Source organism: Mustela erminea, chromosome 2 (assembly GCF_009829155.1).
Source record: "Mustela erminea isolate mMusErm1 chromosome 2, mMusErm1.Pri, whole genome shotgun sequence".
NCBI lineage: Eukaryota > Metazoa > Chordata > Mammalia > Carnivora > Mustelidae > Mustela > Mustela erminea.
The window spans coordinates 103,451,674-103,478,505 of record NC_045615.1 but is presented as its reverse complement, the minus strand read 5'-3'; the positions used below and the strand labels follow the sequence as shown (position 1 = coordinate 103,478,505).

General features: G+C 47.6%; 1 protein-coding gene across 4 annotated transcripts; it reads left to right on the top strand.

Annotated features, from left to right (window-relative positions):
• Nucleotides 1-108: 108 nt before the first annotated feature.
• On the top strand, nt 109-26,832 carry ZBTB49 (zinc finger and BTB domain containing 49). Of its 4 annotated transcripts, none has more exons than XM_032333821.1 (9): nt 109-212; nt 8,196-8,366; nt 10,687-10,747; nt 10,946-11,789; nt 14,216-14,262; nt 20,349-20,422; nt 22,031-22,113; nt 22,207-22,368; nt 25,701-26,832. In XM_032333821.1, exons 2-9 carry the CDS (start codon nt 8,215-8,217, stop codon nt 26,372-26,374), a joined length of 2,097 nt encoding a protein of 698 aa, XP_032189712.1. In that variant the 5' UTR covers nt 109-212; nt 8,196-8,214; the 3' UTR covers nt 26,375-26,832. The 4 variants fall into 4 exon arrangements, with proteins under 4 accessions (XP_032189712.1, XP_032189710.1, XP_032189713.1 ...); XM_032333820.1 differs by adding an exon at nt 907-1,182 and having other exon boundaries at nt 115-212; nt 10,687-11,789; XM_032333819.1 differs by having other exon boundaries at nt 10,687-11,789.

Below are 26,832 nucleotides of genomic sequence, written 5' to 3'. Positions count from 1 at the left end.
CGTGCAGCGCCGCAGCCACCTCCCTGCAGAAAGCCCGGGCGCAGAACCCGCTTCGGGGCCGCCCCCCGCGCCTGCGCGCCGCGGCCGCCTCCCGGCGGAAGTGACGGCCCCGGAAGCAGAAGGCGGATCCGGCCTGCCGAGGGGGCGTAGTCGGGCTGGTTCCGCGGCCGCCGGGGCCCGGCGAGCGGCGGTAAGGGCGTCGGCGGCGGCAGGTAAGGAGGCGGCGGCGGGGCAGGGAGCGGCCTCCGAGGGTAGGTGGCCGCGGGGCCGAAGGCCTGCCTCCCGAGGGCGCGGGGTCTGGCGCGGTGCAGTGGGACTGGGCCGGCCCCGGAGCCGCCGCCGCCCCCGGGTCGCGCGGGACTTGGCTGCGGCCCCCGGGTCGCGCGAGGGTCGCGCGGGACTTGGCTGCGGCCCCCGGGCGCGCTCCCGGTCCCCTCCGTCACCCTGTAGTCGGGGCGGTGCTGAGCACCGGGGAGTCCCTGGCCCCGCGCAGCCTCTTTGCCGTGCGAGCCGAGCGCGCGTGCAGTGGGCGCAGAGACGCCGTCCGGGTCCGGTTCCGAAGGCGGTGGACGTGGGGCCCTGGGCATAGCGCCTGCCGCGTGGTGGTTTAGCTGCTCCTGCGGCCCCGAGACGAGGCTGGCACTCGGGGGTGGTCCCTGAGCCGCCTGACGGAGGCTTGGGAGCTGCGGGAACCGGGGGTGGTGGGGCGGGGGGGGGGGGGGGGACGGAGGTGTCACCCCAGAGGGGAGCGGATTCCTGGAGCAGGGAGTGCATCCTTTCGCAGCTCTGGAGGCTGGAAGTCCAAGATGAAGGTAGCAGCGGACTGGTTTCTCCTGAGGCTGCACTGCTCGGCTCCCAGACACCCACGTTTGTGCCGCCTTTTCACATGGCCTTCCTTCTGTGCAGGTGCATCCCTGCTGTCTCTGTGTCCAGGTCTCTTACGGGAACATCAGTCAGATGGGATTAGGGTCCACCCTAACGGCCTCATTTTAACTTAATTACCTCTCTGAATACCGAATCTCCAGCTCTGAAATACTCTGAGGTACTGAGGGTTAGGGTTTCAACATAGGGATCTTGGAGGGAAAGGATTCAGCCCATCAGAGAAGGCATTCACCAAAATAGACAAGAAAGAAAACATTTTCCAACTGAAGTGACAGCATGGCCTCCCTGTTTAAAAAGCAGGTGCTTGAGTATTTTGTATGCCTCATTCTTGCTCTCGCCTGCATTTGTTTTTTTTCATTTGTTCCCCCTGGGGTGAGGGGCTCTCTTCAGTCTTTCTCTGTAACCCATTTTTTTCAGCTTTCAGCACACATATCTCTTCCTTGAGATTTTTTTCCCTGACCCTCCTCCTTCAAATTAATTTCTACTTCCCTTATTCAGTATCTCCAGGATAGTGCTGTTGTTTTTCCTGTGTCCGGGGCATGTGGGTACAAGAGCACCTGCTCTGGGAGTCCCAAAGAGACTGCCAACAAAATCCAAAGGCAGAGAAGAAATGGGTGGTGGTGAAACTGGAAAAGGATTTATTTCAAGGAGGCCAACATAGGGAAGGCAAAGACCATCTCCAAAGTCGTGGAAGTGCTTTCAGGTTTATGTTAAGGAAAATCTGGGACAAACGATGGTAGATAAGTGCACGCGGGCTGTGAAGGAAGCCCATTGTCTTGGGGTCATTCACATGGGGTCTTCCTGGTTCAGGGCAGTGCTTATGGCTCGATGGGGTAGTTTCGGTCAGTCGGAATGTATTGCCCACGGGATCTTTTGTCTGAGTTAAGAGATGAACCCGGAAGAAGAACATAATCAGAAAGTGCAGACTGAGGTTAGGATGGAGGGACTTGAATTGCTCTTTCACTCTGGTGGACAGACGCTTCCTGAAGGTATAGGTGACCACGTGTGAGTTTTTCACTCTCATACCCTCAGTGTCTGGCATGGAGTGACGCTCTATAAAGTTGGGTGAATGATGTGAAAACCCAGACAGTCTGTGAAGAACAGGGAACAGGCCTCAGTTTATCAGCATATCTGCCTCACAACCATGTCTTGCATGTGTCAGGCACACATTAGCAGTTCAGCCTCATTGGCCTACATAGCATCGTAGGGTCAGCATAGAGCTAGGACAAGAACCAGACTTGCTTGCTTGAAGCCATTGCTTTTGTCATGGGGTTTGGAGTCGGGGTGGGAGGTGGATTAGGAATAAGCCGTTTGAAAACCATCGCGGATGGCCAAAGACAAAGGTAGGCCCACTTTATGGCAGGCTGTGTGCTGGGGTGTGTGAACTGTGGGCCCTTGAGAAGTGATCCATTAATGGCCCCAGGGAACAAACTTCTACAAAATCTTGTTTTGACCAGTTGGTAAACAGAACAGAAAGCTCTTTGCTCTAGGAGCCTCTCTACAGGATAAAATTATGTTCTCTTTTTCCATTTAGAAGCACCTCTCCATTCACATTTAAGCTTTTTCTTGTGTTTTTCTCTTTTCCCATATTTTCATTCCTTTTGATACCATTCAGTCCCTCTTGCCACCATCACATTTTTGGTATAGATTTATAGCATTTAAAATAGGGAGATACTGGAGCTTCTGGCTGGCTCCATTGGCTGAGTGTCTCAGGACTGATTCCACTCAGGTCATGATCCCAGGGTGGGGAGATCAAGCCTCATGTAAGGCTCCGCACTGAGTCTAGAGCCTGCTTAAGATTCCCTCCCTCTCACTGTGTTCCTCCATGCCCCACTCCCATGCTTGCTGTCTCTTCCTTTCTAAAAATAAAGGAAAAAATGCTTTTAAAAAATGAAACAGGAAGATACCTTAGAAAATGATCTAACCCAGTGGGGGACTTCTCCATTTTTACATATCACAAAACTGAGGCCCAGAGTCTCCATCCATCCAGAAGCGATGTATTGAGCACCTTCTGTGTCCAGGGCGCTCTCGTAGGGATAGAAGATCCAGGGATACACTGATCAATAAGACAGACATAGTCAGTGTCTTTACCACAGATTTTTGTTCCTTGTCACACAGCGTGAGTAGCTGCGGAGTTGGAGATAGGTCTGTGCTCTTTGCGTCACACCAAGCATGCTTTCACGCCTCACATACGCTGTACCTGGGCGGTGAGGCGTGGGTGGTAGACTGAAGGGGCAGCTGATTTGGTCCAAGGAACGCCTGTGTCTGTCATGTGTAACTCAGAGTAGTGGTTAAGCCTGTGGGCTTTGGAGCCGTTCCCTGGCTTTAAATCCTAACTCGCTCTCTTACTGTCTGTTACTTATTAGCTGTGTCTGTCTTTTCTGTACCTCGTCAGGTTGTCACTTGCATTGCAACAAACTACCCCAAAACTTAGTGACTCAAAAAGTTTGATCTCACAGTTTTGTGGGCCAGGAATTCAAGCAGGGCTCCACTGGGCAGTTCTTCAGTTTCACGTGATATTCAGCTGGAGGCGGGGGCTGCTCAGGGGAGTTAGAGGGGATGTGTTCCCATATCTGGTACCTGGGTAGGGGGGCCTGGAAGGCTGAGCTCAGCCGAGTTCTTGGACTCCACATATTCTCTCGAGTTGGGCGCCTTACAGCCGACTCGGGCCTCCAGAGTCACTTTTCCAGAAGAAAGACAGTGGTAGCGGTCAGCTCTTAGGGCCTCAGCCCAGAGAGGAGCACAGCTTTACACCCTTCCTTTTGTCTTTTCCGTTGGTTAATAGGTTAGGGTTAGATTCAAGGCAGGAGAGACCTAGATCCCACCACCCCTTGGGAGGAGGGTCAAAGTTGTAGCTGTCTTTAATCCTCCAGGTATTTCATTGCTCTCATGTATAAAATGAGGATAACAATAGCACTTATCCTACCTTTATCATGAGAATTAAATGAGTATGAATTAAGTATGAAATGAACGTGATAATTAAAAGGGTGTGGGTAAAGGGCTTAGCATAGCGGCTGGCATGTTAGAAGCATTTTACAAGTATGTGCCATTTATTATTACTGACCTTAAGTCTATGATAAGTTGTTATTTATAGTCGTTATTCCTAGGTTACTCTAGGAATTTAAGTAAATTGTTTTTCCACAGATCTCTATAATCTTACTGGGGAAGTACAGGATTGACTTCATGAAGCCATTAGAGAACTATACCAACTAGTATGGTGGAGTTACAATTTTTACAGTCAGTGTAAATTGAGGGAGAGTTTATAACCGTGCGTGTTATTTCTATAACTGGAAAATGTCTAAAGCAGATTCAGAATATTTGCTGCAGTGTAGCATTTAAGTCTATATTGGAAGGTTTTGTGTTGTATTTTTAATGTCCTTTTTCTCATGAGCCATAGCATAGCCTTGTGGAACTAACCCTGGCTTTGGAACACAACAGTTTTATGATCTTGGGCTAGTTACTTAACTCCTCATTTCTTAATTTCCTCCCTTATAAAATGATGATAATAGGGTTATGGTGGCATTATTTGAGTTAGTGGATAGAATGTGCATAGCACGGTTCCTGGCCCATGATAAATAGTCCGTGAATGAGAGGTTATAAGAATAAGCCAATAATCCTTTTCTTTTCAGGCCACCAATGGGTGAGGGTAGGTGACTGATCGCTCCATCATTTGTCTGTTCAGGTCCTCTGAGGATTCAGCACAGGACAGCACCCCACCAGCTGACCTCATGCCTTCTGGTCCATAGTCTTGTGTTAGGCGATACCATGCTCTCCCAGTGCCAGTGGTGTTGCTCTTTATAGGTGACGTCACCAGTTTTCATCGCATCCTGCCTTGATCTCAAACCAGGAAATCAGGCCAATGTGTTAAACTCACATATCAGAAACTAAGCTTTCCACAAAGAAATAGGGCACTCAGAACAAGGTATAGAGCTGGGGGTGAGATGGTAGGGGTGAGTTTTAGAGATTCAAAGTTGAGGGGTCATGCATTTGGAGACATTTAGCAGAAAGTTAGGCATTTGGAAGTGATGGTCAAAGCTGAAGTTTCACATTCAGGAGTTGTCTGCTTAGAACAGATGAAGGCTAAGAGTATATGTGATCGTCAAGGGGAAGAAAAGGCTTAGGGGCTGAATCTGAAAGGACATTAACGTTTGGGGGCTCATAGAGGAAGAAGAACAGCATAGAGATGGAATAGGGGCACAGTAAGAGGGCCCAAAGGGTCCTGGGGAGGGAGGATGTTGAGAAGGACATGGGCAGACCAGCTGGGGAGAATGGACTGAGGAAAGGCCACTGGGCAAGTCTGTTTCAGCGCAGTGAGAATGGCAGCAAGGCTGCAAGGGAGGAAGAGGACTCATAAGAAAATAAAAAGGGGAGGTTGAGGGACAGGATCACTGGGTGATGGGCTTTAAGGAGGGCACCTTATGTGGTGAGCCCTGGGTGTTATACACAACTGATGAATTACTGGGTTCTACATCTGAAACTAATGATGTACTGTATGCTGGCCAACTGAATTTAAAGTATAAAAAATTTGCTATTTTGAGAGGTGTAAAAGAGAGGCCTCTGATGAGTAGATGTACCTGGCAGGAGGGTTTTGTTGTCCTGTTTTGTTTTGCTTTTTCTCCCCGTGGGACAATCTTGGTGTTTGCAGGAGCTGGTGAGCCAGTCAGCTGGGGACAGAAAGAAGCAGCAGAAGAGCTGAACATGAAGCCAGATCCTGGGGGAGGCAGGCTGGGTGGGGTCAAGGGAAGACAGGAAGCTGACTTTCCGTAAGAGAAGGCACTGCTGCTTCATCCTGTAAAGCTGAAGGGATCGCGTGAATGGTGAGGGGGAAATTTGGAATTGAGGAAAGAATTTAAAGGCACTCATGTTACATCAGCTTACCTATGGGCTCAACCATCTAAGTGAAGTCAGGATCCCAGTCACCTTTATGGATGAGGGACACAGACATGGTGGGATTGAAGAGAGTGGAAAGGACTCAGAAGAGCTGATTTGAGAGCGTAGAGGGAGTCAAAAAGACGTAAATAAATAAACATTACTAACTGTTGCGAATTAGCAATAAAAGCTAACTAGCATGGATTTTAATAGTTGAGTATCTGCTCTGTGCCAGGCAAGGATGGATAAGATGGTACCCTCAGGGCTCACAGCAGAGTTGGAGATACAAATGTTGGGGCATAATGAGAAGTTATCTTATGGATGAGATCGCAGAGGAGGGACCCCAGAGTCACACTTCAGGAAGGAGCAGTGGGGAGGAAGGAACAAGTTTTAAAATGGCAGGAAAGGCTTCTAGGAGTTGGTGACTGCTCAGCTGAGCCCTCCTAGGGAAGTGGGCCTTATCTGAAAGGTGGAAGAGATCAGTGGAAGGAAAGTATTCCCAGAACAAGAAGTATCAGAACCAAAGGCTCTTGGGGAGAGAGCAAGGCAGAGAGACATCTGTAATCTGCCTGCTTCAGAATCACCTGGATGCTTCCAGCACACATGTCTACATCCCACCCTAGACTGAGCAGAACTCTCAATGGTATCTAGGAATCTGCATTTTTAACAGGCTTTCCAAGTGTTCCTTATAGGTGACATTTGTTGAATACTTAATATGTCAGTTGCTATACTAGATGTTCACGTGGGCTTTCACGGTTGTTCAGTAACTCATGAGATAAGATGAGCAAAGTGGACATGGAGAAGTCATTTGCCAAAGTCATTTGCAGGTAATGAGCAGTGGGCTAGGGTTTCAAACTGTCCCTAACACAGCTCATTTAGGGAGGCGCAGGTAGTTTATTTTGGCTGACACATAGTGGGTACAGTGGTGATAAGGTGATGGTGATGATGGTCACGGTCATGGTGGTGATGATGATGGTGATGGTGATGGAAGAAGTAGTTGTGTTAAAAAGTTTGGGTTTTTGGCTTCATGGTTTAGTGACTTTCAGTAATGCTTATGCACTGAGGATGAAAGCGAATAAAGCAAGTAACGGCTTTTCAGATTTTTATTGTGGCAAACTGCCATGTTAGCCTCCATAGGCTTGTCCCAGTCTGACTTCCTTTCTCCCCACTTGTAAGTCTTCCCTTGATTTCTTCCCTTGATTATGTCTCACTGGATTGTGCTCCTGGGCATGATCCCTTGCCTTCCTCATCTGTGTGTTCCAGTGTCTAGCTCTCACTACTGTATTTGTTCAGTTGTGTATCGTGTACTTGTGTGTGTGGGGTGACCTGGCATGTTTTGTCTTGTTTGTTGTACCTTTAGTACATGGTGCCTGGTAGTCAGTAAACAGACGTTGAAGAGATATGATACCTTCTGTATTGACCCTCTCATCTTCTCTCTCTCACACACACAGACAGACATACAGTGTGTCCTACTACTAACTTGGCTTCAGCACTCTCAAGCTGATTATCAGGCACCTTATGCATTCTAGTATTCCCTCCCCAGGGTACCTGTAAGACAGGTGTCTGCTATAGTGGTGCCCTGGCAGAAATGCAGGAAGGAACAGATGAGACTCGGGCGCCCAGGGGGCTCAGTTGGTTAAGCGTCTGACTCTTAATTTCGACTCAGGTAATGATCTTAGGGTTGTGAGATTGAGCTCCACATTGAGCCCCGTGTCAGCCTCCACACACTCAAGGGGGAGTCTGCTTGAGATTCTCTCTCCCTCTCCCCCTCCTGCTCATGTGCATGCACCCGCACATTCTCTTTCTCTTTCAAATAAATGAAATCGTAGGGGAAAAGGAACAAATGGGCAAACATGCCGCTTTGTGATACATCTTTTATTATTGTCTAGTGGTGCTAGTTTATTTTAACTTCTTCTGTATCTGCCCAGATAAGCTTCTGATTTTCCTATCTTTCGACTCAGTGCTCCTTGTATGGGTGCTTAGTAAATATTGACTGATCTCATCTGGTCTTCTTTTGCCTAATTTACAAGTGTCTCTATGTTCTCATTGAATTGTTTCTAAGTAGAAAAGACAGAAGTGCACATAACATTATTGGGGTCATATTCTACATGGACCCTATCAAGTATGGTGGCTGTTTAGATAAATTAAAGGTTCTGTTCCTCAGTCACTCTAGCCACATTTCAAGTGCTCGGTGGCCACACGTGGCCAGTGGCTACTGTAGTGAGCATTGCAGATGCGGAGCGTTGTCATCAGTGCAGAGGTTTCTGTTGAGCTGCATTGGTCTAATGCCAAGACACAAGGCTTTTGTGGTTCTTTATTGGTTCATTGGAAGTGTGACCACCTGGGAATCATGACCATGAGCTGCCCTCAGTCAGTGGGTTCCGGGGCGGTCAGTTCCCAGTCCTATCGCTGAATATTAGTCTCATTCACATTCTTTGTTGCAGGTCTCCCGGGTGGTTGAGCATGGACTCAGTGGCTACTCACAGCTGCCATCTCCTCCAGCAGCTGCATGAGCAGCGCATTCAAGGCCTGCTTTGTGACTGTATGTTGGTCGTGAAAGGAGTGTGCTTTAAAGCACATAAGAATGTTCTAGCAGCATTCAGTCAGTATTTTAGGTATGTATTTAGACCCTTCTTCTAACTGCACAGAGGAAAAGCTCTTCTACGATGAATATATTTTGACTAAATTTTATCTTCTCCTTAGGTTTCACTGTCCCTACCTTTGTAGCACATTGTGGAATTTTTGCTTTTTGTGTTTAGAAGAACCTGTGAGGCAAAGAGCCTTTTAACTAAAATATATTTGGGCTGATTGAATGTATTTTGGCACTCTGTCTTTGATTTAGTAGTTCTAATTAATGTCAGTCTTCTCTATATATTTCTTATCCTTTCAGGTTAAAAAGATTGAGGAGTAGAATTCCTGGTAGGAACTTCCTTGTAATAAGAAATTAGAGAGGGGAAACATCCTATGTTCTATTTTTTTATTAAAATATTTTTGTGTTCATTTTGCATTTGAATATTTGAAGAAAATAAGTTTGAATTTAGTTTACTTATTAATATAATCATTTTTCAATTATTAGAGTTAAGTATTTTATATACTTTTTCGGATCAACTGAAATTTGTCTAAGCACTAAAGCTTCTTTTTTAAATAACTTTTCCTTAAGCTGCATACCATTTTACTGCTCTAGTAAACAATATATGGAATGTGATTCCATCTCTCCTTGATAATCTTGAATCATCCAGTTAAACCTCAGCTCTCATATATGCTCTAAGTACAGATAGTAGAACAGGTCAGCTCACTGAGGTGGGCAGCGCTATTTGTCCCCATGCAGCCTAGTCCTAGACTTGGCTTTCCCTACCCCTTTTTAATTTGTTCTTCCCTTTAGGTAAGAACAAAGTTGAAGGCTGTTTGGGGAAAGCAGGTGATCCAATTAGATAAAATGTCTTCAGCAAACTTGCAAGACCAGTTACCTAAGTCAGCTTGCTGGTTTATATACAGTATAAATTCGTTCACCTGGAACTCGACGTGTAGCCAGAATAAAATGCCTGGGCTTTATGTTCCCCCTTTTCCCTCATTAACTCGTAGGCCTTTTCTTTTTCTCACTGCTGGTTTGTGGACCATTGGGTTGCTGAGAAACCTCTAACAGATCTGATTACAAAATGAGTATATGTAAGTCCCTAGAGCTGTCAGATTCTTAGAAACAGAAAGAATGGTGGTTGCGAGGGGCTGAGGGTGGGGAATGGGATTGATTGTTAAGTGGGTACAGAGTTTATTTTTGGGAAGATCAAAGATTCTGGAAATGGCTGGTGGTTTTGTTACACAACAATGTGAATGTAACTTGATGCCACTGAATTTATAGTTTGAACTATATTTAAGTATAAGGTTTTTCAACACTTCAGAGTGGGTTAAATGGGTGGTGCCTGAGTGGCTCAGTTGGTTAAGCATCTCAACTCTTGATCTCAGCTCAGGTCTTGATCTGAGGGTTGTGAGTCTAAGCCCCACCTTGGGCTCCACTTTATTTATTTTTTTTTTTAATATTTTTATTTATTTATTTGACAGATCACAAGTAGGCAGAGAGGCAGGCAGAGAGAGAGAAGAGGAAGCAGGCTCCTCACTGAGCAGAGAGCCCGATGCGGGGCTCGATCCCAGGACCCTGGGATCATGACCTGAGCCAAAGGCAGAAGCTTTAACCCACTGAGCCACCCAGGTGCCCCTGGGCTCCACTTTAAAACAAAGTGGATCAAGTGGTAAATATGTTTTGTCATAATCAAAAAATTAAAATAGAAAGGTGAATATCAGATGTTGGTTTATTACATTATTTTTTTTTACGATTTTATTTATTTGATAGGGACACAGTGGGAGAGGCAGCACAAGCAGGGGGAGTGGGAGATGGAGAAGCAGGCTTCCCACTGAGCAGGGAGCCTGATGCAGGGCTTGATCCCAGGACCCTGGGATCGTGACCTGAGCTGAAGGCAGACACTTAACCAACTGAGCCACCCAGGCACCCCGCTATTTCTTTCTTTAGACATTTTTAAGGCACTTAGATATGGAAATATTTTTTTTATGTGTTTTATGGCCTGAAATATAATTTGTCAGGCTAGACATGAAATAATGAAAAATATGTGTCCTTTAGTTTACTATACTCTATGTAAATGCAATTAATAATATATATGGATAACTACATTTTGAAAGGAAGAATGAGTGTATTTCAGAATTTTACTTTGAGATCTGTTTGGAAGGTTGAATATCCAGCACAATAATTTAAATCATTTGAGTTGCTTTGTTGAATGGCTTATCAAAACTTTTTAAAGGATTAAAATATACTTAATTTTAAAATCTTGGCATTTATGGAAGGATAGTATTTTTTAAGAGTATCCTGAGCATTATTTATAGGAGAAAAATTATCATACTGTAAACGGATATCCTTTCTTTTATCAGGAGCCTCTTTCAGAACTCTTCAGGCCAAAAAAGTGATGTTTTTCACTTGGATATTAAAAATGTGAGTGGCATTGGGCAGATCCTGGACTTCATGTACACCTCTCACCTAGATCTTAACCAGGACAATATACAAGTAATGTTGGACACAGCCCAGTGTTTGCAAGTTCAGAATGTTCTGAATCTGTGTCACACATTTTTAAAATCAGCCACTGTGGAGCAGCTCCCGGGCGTGGCTTGTGACAGCACGTTCTCCCTGCAGGGTGCTCTGCCTGCAGAAGCGCACTGTGCCGGCAGTGAAAGCTACCCTCCTCATTTGCTGCAGGAGTGTCCCGCCGATGTCCAGCAGAGTCAGGTTCTGGCTGACTCCCAAGCTCCCCCTCCGCCGTCTGTGACTCTCCCTCACTGTGCAGGCGAGGCATCCAAACAAGCGCCCGACGTGCTAGACAGCCCCTGCCCTGAGTTGCCTTTCAGACAGCCGAGTTACTACTACAAGCTCAGAAACTTGTATAGCAAGCACTACTACAAACAGGCTGCGGGTCCCGGCCATGACAGGACGGCTGAGCAGCCCCGCGCTTTCCGCACAGCCGCAGACCTCGGGGCCAGCGACAGCCAGTCTTGCCCCAGCAGTCACCCTGAATGTGTCCTGGAGTCTTCAGAGCACTTGCCTCCCCACTTCTTGGCCCCACCCTTGAGCGACTCAGCCCCAGACCCCGAGTTGGACAGCCTGTGCCAGCCGCCCACCAGACAGCTGAGGCTCAAAAAGGCCATTCACCTTAAGAAGCTAAATTTCCTTAAATCCCAGAAATCGGCAGAGCGGCCCTCCGATGCCAAGCCAGACGACAGCTTAACGAAGAGGGTAGAATGTGCTGGTGCAAATACTACAGAGAAAGCCAGCAGCCACGGTGCTGAAGAAAACGAAGGCGAAGACCTCGTCCATGCTGAGCATTTTAACTGCATTAACGAAACAGAGAGGCCCGAAGAGGCTGCCGCGCTGGAGGACCAGGCCCAGATGCTTCCGTCACAGAGACAGTACACGTGTGAATTGTGTGGGAAACCTTTTAAACACCCAAGCAATTTGGAGCTTCACAAACGGTCACATACAGGTACACTGATTCAGTACCCACAGGCAAAAGGAAAGGAGAGGATGCAGACGATCAGACACCACTGCCTGCTCCTGCTTTTGTAAGAAGTTTTGCTGTTGCTTGATGATGTCATTGCTCATGCCCCCCCCACCCCCGTCAAGGAGCCTTAGCTGCTTTTTGTGTTTTTGGTGATTACTTTTACAGAATAATCTCCAAGATCTGCAGATGTTTTCATAGAACTGGCTTGAAAAGATGGTGCCCTTTTTGTTTTTAATTACAGTTTTATATGATAAAGTTTACATCTCTAAAGAAGTGTAGTGAATTGTTTTGATGCACGGAAAATTTCATATATATTCTAAAACAGATAAGCTGTATTTGCCCTTTAGAATTAGAGTAGGTTTGTCTTTTTTAAAGCATGATGTTGGTTCATTCAGACTGAACTAACTTAGAGTAATAGTAAGAGTTCTCTGGGAAGTAATTTTCATATCAGATTTTTTTAAATTGTGGTTTGGAAGGAAGAGGTAAACTTTTTAATAAGGGTCAGCTTTAACCATTTGATAATTTCAAATGACGATTCTTCAACTTGGAACATTGAATTTTCAGTCTTACTACCTTAATTCATACCTTGTCCCCTTTCCAAAAAGTTTATTTTTTCCAGGTGCTCATTTGAGGTGTGATATAGTACATATACATCACATGATGCAATTATGTTTTACTTTCCTTCCTTTAGTTAAACTTGATGACTCTAATACACTATTATAAATTAATGACAATTAAAAGCATGAAAGTGATACACTAAGGTGCTTATGTAATTGTGATTGCTGATCTGACATTCTCTTACGCTTTGGATTCCCCGTTTGCGCAGGTGTTTGCTCCCTCGTATTATTGAGAGAATTAATAACAGTTGGAAGCCCTTCACAAGTTTTAATGTATTTGAACATAAGGTGCTTGAACATGAGGAGGAGGAGTTCAGAATTAGTTTATAAGAAGGCAGTATTTTTATTGACTCCGTCTTGCCCTGGAAGAACTTGATTTAGGTCATTCTGTTTGCATAAATTTCCTAGAGCCGAGTGATCATTTGAGTTTGTATTTGAAAAGCATACTGGTTAGCTTTAAAGGAAACAGAAATGACGTGGTTTGTTCTGAAGGAACATCTTTGGATTCCCGTAGTCATACAGTCCTGGCACAGATGTTTCCTGGGGCAAAAACTGAGGAGGGCAGCACTTCTCAGATTATGGTCTGGAGAGCCCCTTCAGGGGTCTGTGAGGCCCAGACCATTTCCATCATAGTTTCCATGAGTGTGCAGGGGAGTCACCTAAAGGCCGCAGCCACTCTGGTGGCCAATGTAATGTTTGGTCGTGTGTTTTAAAAATCACTGCTTTCGTTTCTGATATAGGTTATACCAACAGATACAGCCTATGTAAACAATAGCTCCTTACGGGTGTGAAGGATCCTAAGAGTAAAAAGGTTGAGAATCACAACAGTAGGGTTACCGACCTTTGGTCACTTGTGAGTCTCAGTGACTGGTGGCCTCTTTTTTTTTTTTTTTCCAAACTGTTGCAACTCATACTGGGGGCTTTCACTTTAACCTCCCCATAATTTCAGACCTAAATATCATCACCAAACACTTTATTCATGTGATTATAATTACTCAGGGTCAAAACCTCCACCTAGTCCTCAAGGAAGCCATTAAACAGTTTTAGGAAATGATCAACACGAAAATGTCCTGGCAGGAGCTCAGAAAGCTAGCGGGGTAGGAAACCCGAACAACACAGTAAGAGAGGAAACGCTAATTTTTTAAAAGAATGTTAATGAAACCACTTGATTTAAGGGGAGTGGGGTAAAAGAAGGTTCTTGATCTTCAAGACCTGAGAGTGTTTTTATAGGTAAAAGGTGATACCTTGAAGTACACTTTTAAATAGATCACATTCCAGAGACTATTCAGAACTACTGTGGCCTCTTTGTAGTGGAGTCCACTCTGTGTCTGTTCTATTCCAGAATGCAGTTATGCAGAGCTCCTAGAATCAGAGGTGAGAAGTGGGCAGGGAGGCTCATCTCCGATGCTGAAATCTCATTGTCCCCATCAGCATGTATCAGCCGAGGCTGAAGAGCGGTGGAGAGGGGCTTCTCCCCGGCAGTCTCTGTCTTGGGCTCCTCTGTGTGTATGCCTCACGTGGTATGAACGAGTCACCCTCATGGCATCAGCAATTGCTGGTGGAGGAGTCAGGCTGCAGGGCAGGGGACACGATGCTGCCGTCGAGCAGATCGTCTCTGCTCACCATCTCAGGGCCAGAGAGAATTCTAAGGATCTACCGACCGATTTTCATACTTTGATAAAGAACAGGACTCTCCTTTTTGAAAGGACATGGGCAATAGTTTTAAACATTGTAAACTACTGTGCAAATATGACTAATGATTTTACAAGTTGTCATTTTGTTTCGTTTTAGGTGAGAAACCTTTTGAATGTAACATTTGTGGGAAACATTTCTCTCAGGTGGGAATACTCTTATTTACTGTTAATAATTGGAAACCTGAAACCCAGTGTTTTCTTACTATTATTATTACAAATAAGACCTACGTTTGGACTTACGAGAGAAGCCTCTGATGGTATCTGTAACTTTGATTTCACACTAAATCAGGAGAAAATAATTTTAAAGAAAGCAAATTTTTAGTTCATTGGAGGAAAAGTAGCATTTTTTTGGTAAGTGTGTGAACTCCCCCCCACCCCCAAGCCCTCCTTAAGGATGGGTCCAGTCCTAGTATCCTCTTTTCTTTCATGAGTGACGTTTCCAGTGAACCACAGGGAGCACACAGCAGGGGCCTGCGTGCAGCTGGGCTAGATCCGGGACTTGTGGCGTCTCACTCTTTGGAGGCCCGAGGTTGTAGGAGGTGGGGAACAGAGTGAGCGGTTCTTGTTCCTTCTCGGACTGCCTTTTAGCTGACTACTGACAGCTCATCTGGACACGTGTCAGTTCTCTCCTCTGGCCCTGTGTGCTGCACCCTCCCTTGGGCCATGTGCTGATCTGGCACTGGACAGAAAGGAACCTAGAGATTTCATGTTTTGGAGAAAGTGTTGAGGGAACCTACTTCTGAAGTAGGAGGAGGCGACCTGCTCTGCCCTGCGCCGGGCCCTGGCATTCCAGGGCATTCCAGAGGTGCACAAGAAGCCGCCCGACAGCTGTTCGTACACCCGGCTGGTGGCGGGCGTGGTGGATCGTGCAGTAGTAGCTGCTGCAGATGCTGTTCCCCACCCGTGAACTCTGGGCCGGGCCTTGATCCAAGAGCAGAGCCCTCGAGGCTGGTGAGGGCTGGGTGGCAGGCCCTCCCTAGAGCCCAGAAACTCAGTGGCAGTGCTGTGTTCTGACACATTCCCCACAGAGCCAGCTCTCCCTAGGTCCCCTTCACCCTCCCACACACCCAGACCTGTGCTCTCTGTGACTTCTCACGCCTGCAGTGACTGACCAAGTCCGAAGCTCTCTGCCTTTGCATCTTTAGTCTGCACTTGCCATCCAGGAGAACACCAGGCACCCATTAAACGTGCAGTGAGTTTTTGCAGAGCCGAAGGGAGTCCTCACCCCTCCAGCCACCGGGCACTAGAGGCCTTGTGTCTTCATTGCAGCTGTGCCCAGTGCTTCCGAGCTGGGGCTGTGGGGCTGGACAGTCTGCATTTGGATCCTGCCCCTGGCTTACTGCTCAAGTCAGCTCAGGCAAGCAGCCTCCCCTTTCGGCACCTCAGCGTCCTTGTGTGTAAAATCGGGGAGATGAAATGACTGAGCCCATCAGGTGTGTATGTGGAGAGGGAGAGTACCTGAGTTGGGGGGAGTATGAACTGCTGCCTGGCACGTAAATAGTGCTCAGGGACATCACTTTCCCGTCCCGGTGCTGGCCCCTCTGTTCTTGTAGACCAGTCTTCTGCCACCATCCTAACCTTACGGCTCTGGGGTGGGGGAGAGACGAAGACCTGGACTAATGACTGTCCATAATTAGCAACCATAACTTCTCTGGGCCTTATTTTTCTAATCCTTACAACAGGGATATACTGCCTCATGGGGGTCTTAGGAGCGGTGACTGGGACAGTAGACACGAAAGCCCTTCATCCTCTAAAATGTGGTGACAGTGTAGGTTCTGTCCTCCTTGCTTGGGAGCCTTCTGTGACTCTGATTGCTAATCAGAGGAAGCCAGCCGTTCAGGTGTTTGGAGTCAACCTTCAGCCTCCTCTCCCGGCCCCAAGGCCAGGCCAGGACCCCCCCTTCTGAGACTCCGTTTCCGTTGCTCTGGGGTGGGACTCGCGTGTTGGCGAGTTGTATTACAGCGATTCCAAAGTGTGCCGCTGAGGTGGGAGACCACTGCTCAGGTCTTGTCCTGCACTTGCCCTCTTGGGTCTTGTCAGGGACAGTCCGGCTGACAGATGCCACCAAACTCTCCTCTGCACTGGCGTCTGTATTTCTGTCCCATTTTTATGAATGCAGGATTATGTATAGTTGCAGTTTTTGGATATATATTGCTGTTTCATTTGATAGCCAAGTTGTAAAATTTTTTATGGAGAAGGACTTCTTTGAAAAAACTTCATGCTTCAAGAGTTTGTTGCAAGCTTCCCGTGTCCAAGGAGCTCTGCCGTGAGCTGGAGAAATCTACGTAGGGAGCAAGACAGGCAGAGAAAAGAGTGGTCATTTCTGCCTGGAGGAAGTGGTGTTTGTGATGTTTCACGCCCTCACTGTGAAATGTGTTAAGAGGACACAGCCCCAAGGACGAGCAGGCATGTTATAAGCCTCGGGGTCTCTGGCATTCTAGGCCAAGAGAGCTTGTTGGCTGCTCTATACAGGGATACTTTGCGAATAGTGCCCACTAACAACCGTTCTTCACCTTAAGCCAAGTGTTCCCTTCTTAGAATGAACTGGCGTCAATGTTTGTGGTTACGCTGGGTTGGAATGCTCCCATGCTGTTGCTGGCATATTCTCTTCGGTAGAAGGGAGCTTGTAAATATTTTCCCTTTTGGAAGACTTGAAAGTGAGAAAACAGATTTACCAATGAGAATCAATCTTTTATGCTGTTTACTCAATTTCTATTTAGTAGGATCAGTCTTAGAAGAAAAATAAAGTTTACCACAACCTTGATGATGAGCTGTAAGCAGTATTGTACGTGAGCTTTGAAAAGCTACCATAATCCAAGATTGTGACAACAGACTCTTCGTCTGTTAACGTCATTCTGGACACGGTCTTTGCTCGGATCTCAGCCCTCAGGAGCCCTGCATACTTTAGAGTGTGGGTGAGGCTCTGTCCACACTGCCAGGGCCCCTATGTGGAGTAGAACCTGGACTGGTGGGTACCCCAAGAGGAGAAGGTAGGGAGGGGCAGGTCTGCGTATCTGTGATGCGAGCAACAGGAGGAGGAAACCTGGGTGCACTGAGCTGGCTTTGGGAGAGGAGAGCGGTTTGATCTCTCCAAAGAGGTAAAAATGGACACTCTGAGCAGCTGGGGCAGTGCCTTCTGGCAGTGCTGTCTGGAGAGGGGTGCCCCAGGTCCAGGGCGCGATGGGAAGGACATAGCTATATGGAGGAGCCCTGCCCGGAGACTGATGTGCTCCCCAGGGCACTGGCATGGCCTGATGCCACAGGCAACATGCAGAAGTAAGAGGGTTTCAGGGAGCTTCTCGTGAGTCGTGAGACTTCCGGCCCTGAGCTGGTATCCATGCATTCCCAGTGTTGAAGGCCCTGCTGCCAGGAGAATGATCACTGCCATTTAGGTGACAGCTCTGTGTTCATCTCCAGATTTTTTTCTGCCCTGTTAATTTTATTTTGTGAAGTCCTGAAGCCCCCAAACTCTAGATGACTTTTTTAGGATCTGAGATCCCTTTTGTGTCTAAAATGGTGTGATTCCTGTTTTTCCTATAAATAATCTGTTGCCTTTAGAAGAATGCTCTGATAGAAAATATATGCTTGGTTTGTCCAAGTTTAAATACAGATGCTCATGTACCTATTAGAAGGAGTTATTTTTTTAATTATTCAACAAATCAGATGTTAGTTCTTTTCTACAGCAAAGTTTTTCTCTGAAAAACCCTGACAGTTCCCTCCTAATATAAAATATTTGCTTAGAAGGAGCGGAGCCCTCTTCTGTGCTCATATTCTGGAACACAGCTAGACAGCATGGCAGCACCGCCAGCCTTCAAGACCACAGTCGGGCCTGGGTCAGGATATTTGATCCCCCCATAGGAGCCAAGGCTGATTACTTCCTTCCCATAGCATCTGTTCACTTTTCCGTAGACTGTGACACTACGACTTTGTAAGGGAATTGTGGCAACATGGAGACGGGCATCTGCAGCTGCTGAGCAGCCTGCTTCATTCCTGGTGGTCTCTTACTAATTGATAGCAGTTCCTGTCATGACTGTAGGCGAGAGCAGCCACATATCCAGCTATAGATAATCTCCAAGATGTGGACTAGGTACTTAGCATGTGGTTAGTACTAGAGGAAGTCAGACTTTACCAAAAATACAGATACTTGACCAAAGACCAAATAATCTGGCTCCCCGTTTGCTGTGTAATTTGGCATAAATCATTGACGGCATTATTGGACTTTTTTGCCTGAATCTTTAAGTATTTAATCTACTTTTATACCAGTGGTCAGATCAATATGTGCTCCTTTTAGCTGATGGAAGACTTTCCTTATACTTTTCTGATATTAAATAGCTACAAAAAACTTTCAAGGGTTTGTTTTACTGTTGCTTATTACACTATTTTAAGTGGAAGGCCACCGTTACTTGCTTTGAAAACAAGTAATTGTTAGGCTTTATTTACCAAGAAAGGATGCGGCGCTATTCAGAATTGACTCAGAATGCTTCAGTCATAATGCATCATTTACGAAATAGCTTAAAACAAGAAGGACTGAATTTAACAGATGAGCAGATGGTGCAATTCAAATTGTTACACAGTTGATGAGCTTTTCTGGAATTTGGAATTGACTGACTTGAAACAGTCAGTGGTGCCTTCACTTACCTCCAGCGAGCTGTTTCCCTCACGGCCAAGTGACTATTGTGCTGAATCGTCAGCACAAGCTAGTTTATTCTCAGAGACTCGTGAGGGTGTAGACCTACAAAAACCAGTGCTCATTTTTGGCCCAACCACGTAACAGGAGCAGCTGTTTTAGTTATCTGAATCGGAGTCTTTCGTCTGGAAAAGAGATGATACAGCAGTGGCTCAGCATGGTTCTGTGATGCGTATAAGGGCCGGCAGCCCAAATGTAGACCGCGGTTGACAGCTGTTGTTTTATTGTGATTAGTAGCTGTTCTATTAAAAGCTGCGGATTTCCCAGTGTTTTGCCCAATTCTTTCCCTTTAGTTAACTGAAATAAACCTGGGTTTTTTCTTAAGCCATATTTATCATATTCTGAAAGATAACATCTGACTTGGTGATTCCCCAGAGCCTGACACAGAGAATCTCCACATTCTGTGATGTAAAACCCCCAGACCACACTTTTCTCTGCTTGTAAGTTTCCACGCACACATGGACTTCAGACCATTTTCAAACCCATAGCTGTGAACTATCTATGCATTTTGTTTAAAATCAAGTTTGTAGATTTCCAAAGCCTGATTTGTTAGTGGGGTGTTACTGCTCATTCTCCTTTTTTGGCTTATTTTGTGCATAATGCCTGCACATATTACCCTTGGGTATATTCATTCATTTCAGTGTTTTTGTAACAGAACACTATAAAAAATTAGGCAGGGGACATGACAGATTGAGTCTATTAAGTTAAGTTCCAGCAATGGAGGATTTTGTTTTCAAATCCTAATTTGAAACATTAGCCAGGAGCTTTTTTAATACGAGGCAATTACAATTTTAATTTCAGTGTACTTTAGGCAATTTCCTATGGACTTCCTATTGATTTTACTTGGAAATCAATTTTGTGATCTCTACTTAAATAAGTTATTCTTTGTGAAGCCCTGCTAGCTTCAGAAATTAGGAACATAAAAGGCCCTGCAGTGAGCTGGCTGCCCTGAAGCCCCAGATGTGCATTTTTGCACACGGTAAAAAAACAACAACCTGGCCAGGAGAACAGCCATGCTGCCATGGGAAGGCCTGTCTGCACGTGTCTCACCTTCTCTAGAAGCAAAAGCAGGCTTTTGAAGAATCAGAAATCCTGAAATAACAAAGTACAGGGGCTCCTTTCCTTTTCAATGGACACTTGAATATAGATGGTCCAAGTTAAAAAACCCAAATAAAGCACATCAAGGTCTATTTCAAATACAAGCTCCACAGCCCGATAGCAGCCTCCACAGTGTGCTGGGCCCATTTCCGAGGGAAGCAGCACAGTGCACACCTGAGATGGGACAAGCCTGGGGCCCATGTGGGGCAGGCAGAGTGGAGACACGTCCGTGTTCGGCGGGCTGCTGGGCAGATCCCCTCCCCAGAGTTAGACTTGGGCTAGTCCCTGGTCTCCTTGCACATGACTGCTTTTGAGTCAAGCTAATCTTCACTGAGAATGTGGGATCGGGACCTGGCTTAAGCTGTCCATTTTCCTTTTAAATTACAGAGTCTATAAGAAAATTTTTCATGACTGGTACGCTTTTTCTCCCCCCGCTTTCTTGCAGGCAGGTAACTTGCAGACTCACTTACGTCGGCATTCTGGTGAAAAACCGTACATCTGCGAGATCTGTGGAAAGAGGTCAGTGCTGGGCCTAGTCCGTTTGTAAGGAACAGCTCATAGTCTGTCTTTGAATTCAGTGTTTTCTGAGCCACCGGTAGGTTCCCTCTGTTGCTGAGGAACACAGGAAAAGCTTCCGGCTTTCCATGGGTTACATGATAAGAATAAAGAGAAATGTTAATTAATAGAAAATCTAGGACATGAGTCTTATAAAATGGGATTTTACATGAAACAAAGTTATTTTGTTACTAAAATTTCCATTCATTCCAAGAAGGTCTATTAACGTAGACAGATGTCCCCATGGAAGTGACTGCCTTGTGAGGAAAATGAGACTTGGCAGCCAGGAAGCCTGGGTGTCAGGAGAGAGGGCTGGAGGAAGTGCCCCGAGCTGAATCAGGGAAAGGCCTTGAGGGCTCAGCAGTGGAGGAGCGGCCCTGAGTTGGGGCTGGGCAGGGCTGTGACTTGTGATGGAGTCTGGGGGGGGACCCTCCTTCCCTCATTGGGTCATTTGTCCGGAGTCCACATGCTGTCATCGAGCAGGCATGCTCAGGCAGCAGCCGTCAGTCAGCGATTCAGTTGTTCATATATTTCACCATTCAGCATTTATTTGGCACCTACTGTGTGCTGTGAGGGGAACACAGAAATAAACAGCACAAGTTCTGCCTCTGATAAGGTCATCCTCAGGAATGGTGGGCAGAGACAGATAAATAGAGTCCGAGTCCTGTGCTGCAGCACAGCACATGCTGTGGGGACGCCAGAGCAAGAGGCAGCTCTTGGTCAGGTCCAGGAAAACCACTGTGTCTGCAGATGAGAGGAAGCAGAGAAGAGCTGCCTAGCCAGACATGTGTCCCTTTCTGCCATGGCCACCTGAGCACTGACAGCCCCGTTGTGCGCTGGGGTAGTGCCGACCACTTACTTCAGTGCCTCGTAACATGGACCCCCGGCTGTTTCGGGGGTCCTGTCGCTTCACCATTGGCTTCATTGTACACCATGTCTTAAATGGGAACCTTCTGAACTCCATTGAAAAGTAAGGCATATACTTAAAATCACGTCTGTAGGCAACATCTTCTCCCACATGGAACCAGTTCTACAATCAGGTGTGGTACAGGGAAGCACAGCTGTCTGTATTGGAGAGCCTGGCTTGGAGTTGTTCCCCGGGCCAACCTGCTGGTCTTCTCTGAAGAGAAAGATGAAACTAGGTAGAGAAATAAAATAAAAACAGAACACTTGTGTCATCTTCTACTTTTAAAAAAGAGATGGGGTGCCTGGGTGGCTCAGTCGGTGAAGCATCTACCTTCGGCTCGGGTCGTGATCTCAGGGTCCTGGGATCGAGCCCCTCATCAGGCTCACTGCTCAGTGGGAAGCCTGCGTCTCCCTCTCCTCCCTGCTCATGGTCTCTCTCGCTATCTTTGTAGCTGTCTCTGTCTCTGTATCTCAAATAAATCTTTAAAAAAATAATAATAAAAAGAAAAAAATAAAAGCAAAGATACTTAAAAATGCACAAACGAATCAGGCCACTTCTTATTCCATTCTGAAGGAATGTAGGGAGCAGTTCATCTCCTCCCTCAGTGACTTGCAGTCACAAAGACTTGAATTTAATTGTAATTGAATTTACAAATTACATTACAGGTTTGCAGCATCTGGTGATGTCCAGCGTCACATCATTATCCACTCGGGAGAGAAGCCACACTTGTGTGACATCTGTGGGCGAGGTACTGCTGCGTGTTTTCCTCTTTTTTGTCCTGAAGACTGCCAATTGCAGTGTTCTTAGGCCTTCCGCTGAGCACCTGTTCTGGTCTCCCCAGGGTTCAGTAACTTCAGTAACTTGAAGGAGCACAAGAAGACGCACACGGCCGATAAAGTCTTCACCTGTGATGAGTGCGGCAAGTCCTTCAACATGCAGAGGAAGCTGGTAAAGCACCGGATTCGGCACACAGGGGAGCGGCCCTACAGCTGTCCTGCCTGCGGTGGGTTTCCGCTGGGCCCAGGCCGCACGGACACCCTGCCGTCCCCAGTGGGGCGGGGTGCCAGTCTCATTGGTCGTTTCGGTGTCGTGGGTAAATCATCCCTATTCTCGTAGGTAAAATGGAGGCAGTGTGATTTCCTAACTGCCTCCCTTGGTGTTCTCTTGGTCAGTCCTGGGTTCACGTATCATACATTCAGTGAGTCTCTGGGAGGCATCCAGAGGTTTCCTGAGATGCTCCGCAGACAGAGTTGACTGAGACAGAGTCCCTGGTGCCATGTGCTCCCAGCCCAGGTCAGCAGGGTGTAGACAGTGGGGAAAGTGAGGGAGACTGTGGTGTGCCGCCTGCAAAGCCGGGCGTGGGGGCTGCATTGGGCTGTCCCGCAGGAGCCTGAGAACACACAGTGGGGCCAAGAGGGAGGGCTTCTCAGGAGCTGGTGCTGTGAAGCAAAGGTCCCATCTGTGGGCATCCAGTGCAGCAGTGGAGTCTCGAGGGGGGCAGAGGGAAAGCGGGGGCCCTCACCATCAGGGTGCATCACTGCACACGTGAGGAATGGAGACTCAGAGTTAATGTCCTCTGTCACATGTGATCGCGGTGTTGGAGCCTCGGAAGCAGTGGGGCTGTGTGTGCATGTGGGTGCCATGTGCCTGTGACCAGTGCTTGACAGTGCGAACCAAGTCATGGAGGGATGCGTGGCCACCTGTACGGTCTCCCAGTTCGAGCACATGGGGAGACTGTTCAGGCCTAGCTGTGGGAGGGCCGGAGCTGAGCACCAGCAGCAGCTTATTCTGCTAGGAGCTGGCATCTCAGGCGGGCCTTCCAGGCTGTAACCACAAGGTAACTTCATTTTTCTCTCCTGCTGAAATCGTGTACAGATCTCTTGGATACTGATTTAGGCAACTCCGTGACTATTCTCCTTACTCTTGATTAAGAGAAAATTGTGTCGGGGCACGTGTAATGCAGTTGGTTGAGCATACGACTCTGGATTTCGGCTCAGGTCATGATCTTGGGGTGGTGAGATCAAGCCCGGTGTTAGGCTCCGCGCTCAGCACAGAATCTGCTTCCCCTTTCCCACTGCTGCTCCTCCCTGCTTGCGCGCGCTCTCTAAAATAAAGTAGTGTTACTTTAAATCACAAATGCAATGTCTTGACTAACGTAAATGTCGGTTCCAAATTACTATTACAGCTGACAACTTGATATGAGGTTAAACATTCTCTTTCCTCCTCGGCTAGGACTTGTTGCTGGTTACGACCTCAGGAGAGGAAGGAGCAGAGGGGGCCCTGCCATCCTCACCTTATGCTTCTGGGTCTTTCCTTCACCTCACTAACCATGGTTTCTGACCCTGTCGAGGACAGCCTGGGGGCAGGGGAAGAGAAAAAGAGAGCCAGAGTGTTCATTCTTCTAGCACAGCATCAAAATTTTATAACTGCTTAATTGAGGTCAATCTCCCATACCATAAAGTTTACCCATTTAAAGTGACCAATTCAGTGGTTTTGGTATGTTATTCATAGAGTTGTGTAACCCTCACGCACCACGGTTTATTTTAGAGTATTTTCACCGCCCGAGAAAGAAACTCCATGCCCACTAGCAGTCACTCCCAGTTCCCACACCGCAATCCAGGCAACCATTAGTCTGCCTTCTCTCTCTGGATTTGCATGTTCTGGGCATTTTGTATAAACGGAATCCTACATGTGGTCTTTTATAACTGACTTCTTTCACTTAACAAATCTGCGGACAGTCGTGTATAGTTTGTGTGGTTGTGTTTTCATTTTCTTGAGTTCAGAAGATGGGTTCAGTTTTAAGGTGGCTTCACATCCTGGGCTTTTTGGGGACTAGAGCTCCAGCTCTTACATGTCCCTCCCTCTCTGCCTCTCTTCCTCTCTCCCTCCATCACTCCCCCTGCCCCCCATTTCATGCTGCTTCCAAAGACTCTCCTTCCCTCCCCTCTCTTGCAGCCCTGGGTCCTAGCACTTATTCCTGGAGACTTTCTCTGTTGGGGTCTCCTTGCCCCTCTGGGCAGTCCTCCTAGGCTGGATTGAGCACGGCTCCAGGCAGCTCTCTTGCAAGCACAACCCTTGTCCGGTCCCTGGAAACCCTGCATCCTGTGCTGCTGGGGGCTTCAGGCCGTAGCTGCACACCTCCTGTCTGCACAGCTGGTCAGCTGTCTCTCACCAGATTTCCGAGGCAGGAGGCAAGTGCCACACCTTCCATGGGGATGGCTCCACAGTCTGGCTCCTCTGTCTTGACTGATGGGATCAAAGAGAGACGCTGGCCCTGGTCCTCTTCTGGTGGGAACTCTGCTGTGGCTAAAATTCACATGCCTTAAGGATCCTAGAAAAGATCATTCCCGTTTGCCCAGTAATTCCATTATTGAGAACTTAGCTTAAGGAAACAGGGAAAAGAAAGACGTTTATTGAAGATAAAGTATAGTAGCAACAGGTGGAAACGACACGAACATGCAACAGGTGAAGGAATGGTTCCGCCGCTTCGAGTGCATGAAATCGCGCCTGTGTGAGATAGCATGTGTTGTATAGACAGCACAGCAAATGGTGAGAAGGCTGTTGCTGGGGCGTCCGCGAAGGCAACAGAGCCTGGCGCTGCAGATGAGACGTAGACGTGAAGACACAGTCACTGCGGTGTGCCTCGGTAGCCTGTGTGGGGAAGAAGTGCCAAGACGTGAGGCCCACGCATGGACACCTAGTTTGATTGTTCGGAGGTGTGTAGAATGCCCCCCACACTGCCTGACAAGGGCAGGCCGGCTGAGCGTCCACACGGTTAAGGGAGAAGTTCTAAATGTGTGTCTGCATAACCGCACGATGCTTTCTCAGTCCTCTATAAACAGGCGATATCTTCTGTAAGGTTATTTGGTGGTGGTTCTCTTCTGACCTTACCTACTCTATTCACGGAAATAGATATCCTCCCTCTGTCCCATGCACAGAAAGGAGATAGAACTGGGAGGGGTGTGTGTAAAATGACATCAGAGGCAAAAAGATGTTTTTAAGTTATAGATTGACCGTGGTAGACTTAAGGAAATTGAAGCAAAACCGACAAGGTCTGCCAGCACGGGCCAGTGGGGGCAGGCACCTGGGCTTACCAGCCAGGTGCTCCCGTGTGGGGAGACGAGGGCTCTTGAAGGTGTCCCTGAGGTACCCACAACCCAAAGGCTGTAGGTCAGAGGAATGCCGCTGGAGAACGGAGGAGCCTTCCAGGGTGAGCAGGTGACAGGAGGGCTGGAGCTCGTGTACGCTGAAGCAGGGTCATTCTGTGTTTTGGCAGGGGGCGGGGGAATGCCCTTCCAGAACGTTCTCTAAAAGGGTCCCTTGCTCGTTTTGCAGGCAAGTGTTTCGGGGGCTCTGGTGACCTGCGCCGGCATGTGCGTACGCACACCGGGGAGAAGCCATATGCGTGTGACATCTGCGGCAAGTGCTTCACGCGCTCCGCAGTGCTCCGGCGGCACAAAAAGATGCACTGCCGGCCCGACGGGGCCCAGGACACGCTCGATGGGCTCGCTCACGCCGTCGAGGCCTCCGACCTGGACAGATCGCAGAGCTCAGACTCCTTTTCCCAGGACATGTCTGTGACTCTGATGCCCGTGGCAGTCAAGCTCTCCGGGCACCAAGCAGAGGATTCAGTGACAGAGTTTGACGGCCACACCGCCAGCTCCTTCTGCAAGTTCCGGCCCACGGGGCAGCCACCCGGAGTGGAAGAGCCGGAGAAGCTAGGGCTGGACCCTGGCCAGCTCACCAAGCCTCTGCGGCAGCCCGCACAGCCTCCGGCCTATGCCTACCAGGATGTGGCCGCTGCGGCCAGCGAGGCTTCGCTGCAGCCCGACGGCCTATCTCTGGGCCGCTCGTCCCTGGCCACACTGGACAACCACTGCGGTGATGCGCTGGGCAGCCGCGGGGCCACCACACCGTACAGGAACTCCGAAGGGCAGTTCTTCTCCAGCATGACACTCTGGGGGCTGGCCATGAAGACGCTGCAGAATGAAAACGAGCTAGACCAGTGACATCTGGAGGCAGTATTCCCAGCCTCGGAGCTTTTTCTGAGCCCAGTGGCCCGGTGTCCGTGCTTTGGTAGAGAGCGTTGTCCCTGTAGTGGCCCTTTCTCACCAGCCCGAGAATAGCTGGACCATTTCGTGCTGATGGTGACTGACGATTGGAAGCTTCTGGAGCCCACTACTGGGGAAGAAGGCCCGGCGGCTCCCCATGCACACGGATGCAGGAGTGGAGGAGCGGACAGCCTGGGAAACCATCCCTCTGACCTTCACTGGTGCGAAGGGGTCAACTACTGTACGTCTCAGTCACATTAAAGGGGAAAATCTATATATGGAAACACAAATATGTTTGCATTTTTACATGATTGAAATTTGTACTGTTTTGTATTTTTATTTACACAAAGTTTATTTGTATATGAAACCCATGCTATAATTTAATTTGAATAAGTGAAACTTGACTTTCTATATAA